This window comes from Cynoglossus semilaevis, chromosome 13 (genome assembly GCF_000523025.1).
Source record: "Cynoglossus semilaevis isolate Cse_v1.0 chromosome 13, Cse_v1.0, whole genome shotgun sequence".
Classification (NCBI taxonomy): Eukaryota; Metazoa; Chordata; class Actinopteri; order Pleuronectiformes; family Cynoglossidae; genus Cynoglossus; species Cynoglossus semilaevis.
Window position 1 is genome coordinate 5,151,511 of NC_024319.1, and position 9,728 is coordinate 5,161,238.

Sequence of the window (9,728 nt, forward strand, 5' to 3'; positions counted from 1 at the left end):
TGTATATATGTGTACATATATACATATATATGTACATATAAATATATGTGTATATGTGTGTGTGTGTGTATACATATATATGTATATTAGATGAATAGAAAATGAGTCATACATTTTTAGACTTTCAGTTGAAGACATATATGAGAAACAGCTGTAAATGAATCAAGAATCCATGAAGTCATTCCTTTTGTTGTCATTTATGTATCAGTTATTACCCCGTCCTCCTCTCTCTCTCTCTGTTTCTCTCTTTCTCTTTCTCTCACCCCGTCTCACCTTACTCCCATCCATCCGTTCTTACCAGAATACCTTAAGAAAAGGCCAAGGCAAACACACCCCAAAGTTAAAGAGGGTCAACCTTGTTAAAGCTGAGCCTGTGGTTGAACATGGTGTAAAGTTTGACGAGGGACCAGAGAGCGGACACCTGCGTTCCTTCTCTGACAGCAGAGCCAGAGGGTGAACCTCGGCCAGACCACGGCGGACCACCGCTCACTCTGGCTCCACATTCTTTTAGTTACACTTTGTCATTGAAGCAGCTTCACATGGGACGTGTCTGCTGTGTGTGTGTGTGTGTGTGCGTGTGTGAATTCAACTCCTCTGGTGCTGCCTGCTCCGTCTCCCTTGACGTGGAACACTCCAGCTGCTTGTGACAGCTGTGTGAGAAAAGAAAGAAAAAAACAAATGGAGGAGAGAAAGAAGTCGAAGAAGGAAAAGGAAAAAGGCAGATGAGAAGCTGGAGACTCTGACAGAGATTAGAGATGAAGGGAATGTGAGAGCTGTGTGTGTGTGTGTGTGTGTGTGCGGCAGGGAAGGGTTCAAGAATGTGTATTAATGTGTGTGTGAGGCTGCAGCTGTGTGTGTATCACAGGGCTGTAAACTCTCGGGGTCTTTGACCGTGCTGGATGATTGTGGTTTCACCCAGTAACAGTACCTGGTGAGACTGGACGACAGGTTTACAGATGATGAGTTCTTTTATGTTTGTCAGAAGAGATATGGACTGTACTGTTGTTGTGGAGACACTTTGAAAGTTCCCCCCGAGTTAGATGGTATTTTGAGGTTGAAGTCTGGATTTTGGGTTATAAAATTTAAAAACTCTCAATATTTTCTACTATAAAGAAGCAAAAAAAAAAAAAGATATAAAAGCATCTATCATTTTGAATTTATGATTTATCTATTGGTTTGATATCACAATCACAATACAATACATCACAATACAATATATTGTGATGTATTGCAATACTAGGCATGGAGATATATTGAGTTTTTTTTTTAACAATTTAAGAAACTGCAGGAAACTGAAGAAATAGATGCATTTGTAGGATTTCTGGAGAAACAAATGAAAAAAAAAAAAAGATTGTCTGACGCAAACTCTCAAATATGGGCAGTCCCTGTTCAGTCAGCTAGGGGGCGGAGGTTTAAATGTAACACAAAAATGAACCAAACTCCATGAATATCTGTTATTAAAACAAAAGTGCTGTAAAATATCAATACAGAGTGTTGAATGTATTATAAATATGAGAAGTCGTCACAAAACACTCATTCAACACTGTGTGTGTGTGTGTGTGTGTGTGTGTGTGTGTGTACGTACAGACCAGCAGGATGACCTTTAGCTGTGGTTAAAATGCAGGTATGCTCTAATTGTTTCCACCCATAAGGCCCCGCCTGGAGGAACACAGAGTTTGGACATGTGTTCGTACACACAATAGGCATTCACACACACACAAACAAACACAAACACACACAAATACATGTGCTCACTCAGTCACTCACATTCCGTGGTCATGCTCTGAAAGCCACATAGGATTAATGTGAGCCGCCGCTTCCAAAAACTTCATCATTTCCATATGCTGCTGATGCACTCACTGAGGCTTCCAGAACAGTATGGAGGAGGGGGTGGGGGTTGGGGGGTAGAGGAGAATAGCATAGCCTAGCTTACATTTGTGTCTCAATTTAAACTTTGTTTTGTTGTTTATGTTCGGTGTTTTCCCGCTCTTATTCGCCACAGTCCACCGCAGCCGTGAGACTGGGATCAATACGATCAATAAGTTCACGAACAACAGGAATTCCTGTCATTTCCACACTTCACACTCATGTTTTTTTTAATTTTTTTTTTTTTATTCTTTGTCTCTGACCCTCTCTCTCTCTGGTTCTGTCCGTCAGGTGTGTCCCGGAGCAGCCGACTCCAGAGCGGAGCAGTGTGCAGCGTTCAACAACCAGGAGTTCATGGGTCGACTCTACAACTGGGAACCTTTCACTGAAGGTGAGCTCAAAGATAGAGGCAGAAGTTATAATAAATGGCAGGCATGTGCCATGCTCTCCCTCCCCTGCAGGGGGTGCTGTGATGCAGTTTTCGAGTCCTGCGTAAACCAGTAAAACATTTTTTTAATTGACTCAAACATCAAAACCTTTTTATTCAGAAACACCTTCATCTAATTAATCCATCTTTAATCTGTGAGTTCTTCAAAGATCCCATAAAGGATCTTTTATTTATTTGTATTTACTGCCACCTACTGGGTCCCAACACCAAGACTTTAGAAACCTCATTGTCATTCAGATCTACACAAAGTTCACATCTGGACAGAATTTTGCTGCAAAGACTCAACAGAACAACAGGCCTAGAAGGCAAGAAAAAAACATGAATGGAATCCAAGGGAAATAATATTGTAAATACGTTCAGTCAAGAGAGAGGAAAGAAAATACAGTAACCTGACTCTGGAAATGCTCGTAATAATTACATTAACGTGGATATTGCAGCATCGTGATGGGAAAGAAAAAGAGAAAGTACAGGCAGGGGGCAGTGTCACTGCACACACTGAGGAGTCCAGTGAACTGATAAAGGGATTCATGTCCTATTTTTAGTCTAACTTTCCTCCCACACGCCCACGTTAGTTAACGGTTGAGCAGAACAAAAGGTCGAGAGGAAACAAACCATAAGGTAAAGGTTTTTGTTTTTATCGTGTTAGGGGAGCGTTGCCCCGGCATCGCTACTTGTTTACCGTCCTCCCGACCAACCATTGTTCCCTTGTCTGGTTCGCCCTCTGCCATGAGATCTGAGAAGGAAAAAAGAAAAATGGAACTCTGTGTGGACAAATCCTGACTCCTACTAACTGTCCCCTCTTACTTTTTCTTGGCTTACTCCTTCCTCCCTCTCTCTCTCCCTCCCTCCCTCTGTAAAACCTCTACTCTTCTCCATGACAAAGTGCACAGATTCCTGCAGCGTGAGTTAAATACAGAGAAAGACATAAAGAGGGAGGTGATGGGTGATGGGGGGGGAGGCAAGCGTTACATCATATGACCACTAGGAGCACGGAGGGACGTGCACGTGCTGGTGTCTAGTTACCTTCTGTGTGTGTGTTTGTTGACTATCACTTGTTGGAGTGAAGCAGAGTTCAGTTCTGTGGGGAGTCCGTCTGTCCGTCTCTGTTTTCCACTGCTGGGAAGAATGAAAAGAGACGAGAGACAAGGGCTGAGGAGATATGTGAGGAATTTGGAAAGGAACGGGGGAGAAAGCGAGAGAATGTTGCGAACACGGCGGTTACCACTGCGTCCGTCCTCCTGTGTGCGTTCACTCTGGGACTTCGTTGGCAGCGCTGGGAAGAAGGGCTTAATGGATTTGTGATAATATTTGGAACATGTGCGTGCACTGGTGTTTGTGTATGTGTCTGTGGTTACCGTATCAGGTGGCTTAGGTTACTTTAAACACTCGCCGTGAGAGAGCAGTTCCAGTAACGTGAGAGCAGCCCACGACCGCTTGGCCGCGGACGTCGTCTGACTGATGTCTTCACTGCATTCCAACAACAACAGAAAAAAAGTCAGAATTAAAAACAGAGATCCACGCCCCAGTGTTGTTAAATACACTAAACATGGTTTAATAATCACAATAAGTCCGACAAAACAGAGTTAATAATATGGAACCCACAAAAAAATCATTTCTGCTCAGATCGTTTTTGCTTCTACCGACCACAGCTTTATTGGTCTGGTTCACCGCTCTGACCAGACTCATGTTCAGTCACAGCAAACGGCTGGTTTCCTGATTTTTGTTTGTTTAAAAAAGCCATAATAAAACTGCAGTATATTTCGACCAACCAACATCAGTCATTAGCATTAGCATTAGCATTAACATCGTTGGTTATTACTAAACTTCTGTCTGAAAACTTCTGTAACTATACTTCTGTAAGTATAAGTTGCACCAGCCTGCAGGAGTGCCCTCTAGTGGCTGTCAGTGTGAAAATAACAATAAGTCTAAGTCAAGTATAAGTCGCAACCCCAGCCAAAGGATAAAAAAAAAGTGCAACTTATAGTCCAGAAAATGACGGTAATTAATAGATTTTGATAACAATACGTAAAATAAATTACATAAAAACTTTTTGGCAACAATACACACAAAAAAAAAACACCAATACTTTGCACCATCTTTGCAGATTTACTGTAAAAAACACTAAAACATTTCTGTGATGACAAACAGAAAAGGCTGGAGTTCAAAAGCAATTTTTTTGGCCTTTTCTCTGTAGAGTCATTGTGAAATAAACCGCAGAAAAAAGTGCAGAAAAACGCCCTGCACATGAAACTCTCAACGTCGTCTCCGGCAACAACTAGGTGCAAACTGCAGGAAGTCGAACAAAATGCTCTCCAGTTGCTCAAACTATGGAAATGCAGCTGCCACGCCGTCATTTTCCTTTAAACTAAAGCAGAAACTGGTGCAGCTCAGTACGATGACACTGAGGTGTCTGCCTAATGAAGTGACAGTACGATGACATCATGGCGTGACATCAGTGACACCAGACTGCGGTAGACTCCCAGTCGACAGGCCTCGGAGATGCTCTGGATGCTAACGACACATGCAGTCAATATGTAGTGGGACGGCAACAACAACAACACGCTGCTGACACCGCCACAGAGCTACACACAGTCAACACATGTCGGCCTGGGTGGAGCGGCTCACCAGGGGGAAAACGTGCATTGAGTCATCTGTTAGATATTGGAGGGTTTTGATTGGGTCAGAGGAGAAGACTCTCAGACACCGTCACAACATTGGTATTTATTAATGATTCTGATCCTGATTCTTTACAATCCACTGGGTTTTTCCAGCCCTGCTGCCAATGAACTGGATGAAGTGAGTTAATTCTGGCTCCGGTTTCTTCATCGTGTTACACTGGAAGTTGTTCCACAGATTAACATAATTACACTCCAGTTGTTTTCTCCGTTTTGCTCTCGGTTCCTCTGAAAGTCCAGAGAGCGTCAGGTAAAAAGTGGAAACGAAAATACTAAAAAAAAAAACATCTGTATTTGTTATTTATCCTACGAATATAAGGACGCATTGAAAAAGGTGTAAAACTTAAAGATGAGTGAAAATTAAGTCACCAGATTGAAGGACAATTACAAAAACATCCTGAGTGTTTTTGTTTGTTTTTTTTTCATCTAGAATTCTTTCTTGTAGAATCCTGGAGCATGTCTGTTCCACCAGATCTCAACCTGCTCCTCTACATCATTGAGGAACTGAAATACAGTTCCTTCCAAATCTTCTGTCAGTTTTTGGGGAAAGACCAAAAAGTCAGATGGACCTGGATCCAAACGCTCCAGACAGTTTAGTTCAAATTTGTTTTTCTTCCTTGACTCCTGAACTCCAGGACTGAAAATAAAAGGTGACTCAGCCGACAGACCGAGTCTCAACACGTGGACACACCTTAGACACATCTTAGAACTTTTTGACTCGCCTTCTTGCATAATTTAGGGGTTAGCCCATGGCCCAGTGTGTCAAGGATTGGGTTTGTAATCTCAGAAATATTTTTTTTGACTGTGGTGTATTGAGCAAACACCAAAACTTCCCCGCTCCCCGGGGCATTAGAAAAGTGTAGCTCAGTGTTCCCGTGTCTCCGGTGTTAATCACAGGGAGGGTTCACAGATGGCTCATATATACACACACGCATATACATACATAAATATATATATATATATATATACTGTATATATATATATATATATATGTATATATATGTATACATATATGTATACACATATTTATGTATATATATGTATGTATGTATATGTATGTGTATATATGTATATGTATATATGTGCATATATGTACTGTATATATGTATATGTATTCATATATTTACACAAATGCATTTATATATATTATACAAGCATAAATATATGAATATATTATATATATATATATTTCTGTACATATAAGTATATATTTATATATACAGTATGTAAATATATATATGAATATATATATAATATATATCAATACAATATATACAAATATTTGTATTTAAATATTAATTATTACTTATTTATTATACAAAAAAATCCAAATAACTTTTTTCAACCACCAAATGCCTTTATTTAAAGGTACAGTAAATTAATTCACAGAGCCACGTGGTCAAACACTGACACAGAGACCAGTGTAACCACTGTCAGTGTCACTGACTTTGTTTTTTCCTCTCTCAGTACATGACAGTGTTCGTGCCCACGTCTAATTCATGACTTCCTCTTGGCGCAGTGCCGTCCCAGGAAGCGTCCTTTTACAGCCGCGCTGGACCCCATTCATCCACCCTGATTTTCTAGAATAGATCTGATCCCATGTGGTTCGGTCCATTTTTTGGTTCAGTCTTAGCTTGATGGACATTCAGCAGTGGGTTTTTTTCCAGTTTTTGATGGAAATGGTGACAGGGCTACATTTTAAGGAGTTTATCGGAGGTGACGGAGGTGAAAACTACTGGTTGAAACGTGACCCTGTGGGAACGAATGTTTCCGTCCAGCGGTTGTGACCGTCAGGTTGATCTGCTTTGATTTCCTGTTGGTCGTGGGACAAACACTGATGGTACGATCTGGATGATGCGTGCTGTGTATCTGTACAGTAGTTGACCGGGGTATCAGCCGGAGTCAGACTGTCTGCATAAACACACACACACACAGACGTTCTCATGCCCGACTACCCCCCTCCCCAAACCCCCCTGTGTGTCGTGAGTGGGATGAGTGAGATTCATGCATTTATTCTGAACCAGGCTGCCCTCACATTTTCTACAGAGTTGAGCTTTTTTTAAACCTACCAAGTCCTTGAGATAATGCTGGGAAGAGGAGGAGGATAAGAAAAAAGAAGAAGAAAGAGAGCGAGGGAACGATGGGAAGAAAAACAGACGAGAAAGACAAACTCTAATGGGTAGGAAAGAAATAAATCAGTTCAACAACAGCAGCGCTGTAACGACATCCTTCGGTGATTTCACCGTCGATGACGTCAGCGCTGGTTTCTGCTGGAGATGGTCCTTCTCCGCTCTGCTAAGTAAACTGTATCACACTGTTTACTCCAATCTGCTCCCATTGGCTGCAGCCCAGAAGGTCGTATCAGAGTTTACCATCAATACACTGGAAACTGTAACTGTGAGGTGTGTGTGTGTGTGTATATATACATGTGTTTTTATTAGCACTTTACAACCTTATCTGGTATAAACACTGGACTTGTCAGCACTCATGTTCTTTCGTGGGAACCAAAGCCTGGTTCTAGTAAGACGGAACATCATGGGGTTAGCTTGGATGTGGCTAGGATTAGCTCGGTGTTTAACATCACATTATGATCAAAGTCCAAAAACAAGAGTTCTAACATGATGAATCACTTCATTCAAATATATGTGTGTGTATGCTGACACTGGAAACTGTGTGTGCAGATGTGAGTCAGAAAGTTCTAAGAGTTTTGTTTTTTTTTATCTCCACCATTGAGGTCAAAGTGTTTCTGTTTCCATCAGAGAACTCCTTCTTTTTAGAATTCCAGAGGATTTGTCTTTTCCACCCTGTCCCAACCTCCTTTCTTGCTTCGTCTGAGGACGGAAATCCAGTTCTTTCCTAATTTTCTTCAGCTTTTGGCAAAAATTGGAAGAGAGTGGATGATACAGGGTCAAAACCTGTCGCAAAAATTCGATCATTTTAACAGGTTTCTACTTAAAAGTGGTCTTAAAAATTGTTCACAGTTCAGCGTACACTCTTCTGCTCCCTCTCAGGGCGAGGCTGCAGGGCTGCAGGGCGAGTAATAGATGTTCAGTGCCGTGACCTACGGTTTGTAACTGGAAGCTGAAACTGTAAAGCTGCCACTGGGGGTAAAAAACCGCAGAAGTGATACTCCTGACTGATACCCCCCCCCCCAGGCTCAGTGTAATTGTGTGACCGCTACATGTGCAGGTGTTGTTTTACTGGAACTGCTTCTTTTTTTTTATTTTTATTTTCGGGCCTCGTGTCCTCTTCATGCACTCACCCCTCTTCCTGTCCCGCTGCCTGGCTCTTTCTCTCTGCCTGATGAAGTTTGTACAGACACAGAGATAGTGGGGAAGTATATTTAGATAAAATAAATTCCACTGTCTGAGCACTGAGCTCGGATAGAAAGAGACAAAGACAGAGAGAGCTAGAGAGAGAGAGAGAGGGAAGGTTACAGAGTTACAGCAGCATCACTACACAGTGATTTATCATCGGTCTCCAAACTTAACCCACTTTTGTTCATAAAAACTGGATTTGCTGGAATCTGGGGTTTTAATGAGTTTTAGTGAAAATTAAGACATAATATGAAAATTAAAAATATGTTTTTGTCCTTCAGTTCTACCATCTGCAAGATATTTAAAAATTAAAGTGTTTGAAAAACAGAGTTCTGTACGATTTTCCATTCGATTTCTGCTTCGGTTCATGTGAGAGCTGCAGCAGTCTACGCCCCGTTTATTCTCATTTTTAGGTAAATATTTGTTTGGACACCTATTGAGCGGGACCATTACAACCAGGCATCGTCATGTGTGTTATTTTCTGAGAAAGTCTGCCAAGAAATGAACTCTAAATTATTTTTTATATGTTATGAAATCATCAGTGAGGCTTTAGCCCCACCCCCAATTCTCTCATTGGTTAAAAGTGTAGTTGTGACACACAGTAATCACCAAACTTTTAAATGACATCAATAATATAACTTTACAAATTTGTGATTAAAAAAAAAACAACTAATACTTATTTATGCGTACGTTGTTACGATAAAGGCGCGTTAACCTTTCCAGCCCTCATTTCTAGCGTGTTGTAACTAGCTTGGATAAAAACACTAAGTGTCTCAGGTTCACTCCTGCTGCAAATAACAACGATTTCTGTGAGAAAGTTTACAGAGGCCGACATTCCTGCCGACTATTTGTTCTCGTTCTCACTCAGATTCCTCTCTTCCTTTATCTATTCGTCCCGCTCCATTGGAAAACAACAAAACGACGAGATAGCATCCAAATAGTCGAGTCGAATTCATTCCCGTCGTCTGGACTCAGCTTCTCTATCTACAATACTTCCTTTAATCACATGCTTAAGAGGGAAAGATGTTGACCTCTGGTGGTGGTTTTTGCACCCTGTTGTCACCAAAGGTCAGAGGAGGGGTCAGGTATTTGCCCTCTCCTGATGCCCTGCTATCTCTTAATAACCTCTGGACTCTGGTTTTATGTTTGGTGTTTCATTGACTTTGACGCTAGATGCTTTCTATAATATTGTTTTTTTGGCAAATTTGTAAATTTAGATCATATCAGCTGACCGATATTATCAGCCCAATATTAGCGTAATTATATCTTCGGACCGGGTCTCAACCCCGGAAGACCCACTTGGTCGACATTTGGTCGAAACTTGGTCGACGGGTCTCCGGACCGGGTCAACACGGGTCTCCGGACCGGGTCGACCCGGGAGACCCACTTGGTCGACATTTGGTCGAAACTTGGTCGACGGGT

At 41.5% G+C, this 9,728-nt stretch overlaps 1 protein-coding gene across 1 annotated transcript in view; it reads left to right on the forward strand.

Moving 5' to 3' along the window:
* adamtsl4 (ADAMTS-like 4) overlaps positions 1-9,728 on the forward strand; it is a 46,930-nt gene that overhangs the window by 21,226 nt on the left and 15,976 nt on the right. Inside the window, 1 exon segment of the mRNA XM_025061359.1 lies at positions 2,158-2,257. Coding sequence (XP_024917127.1) covers positions 2,158-2,257 — 100 coding nt within the window.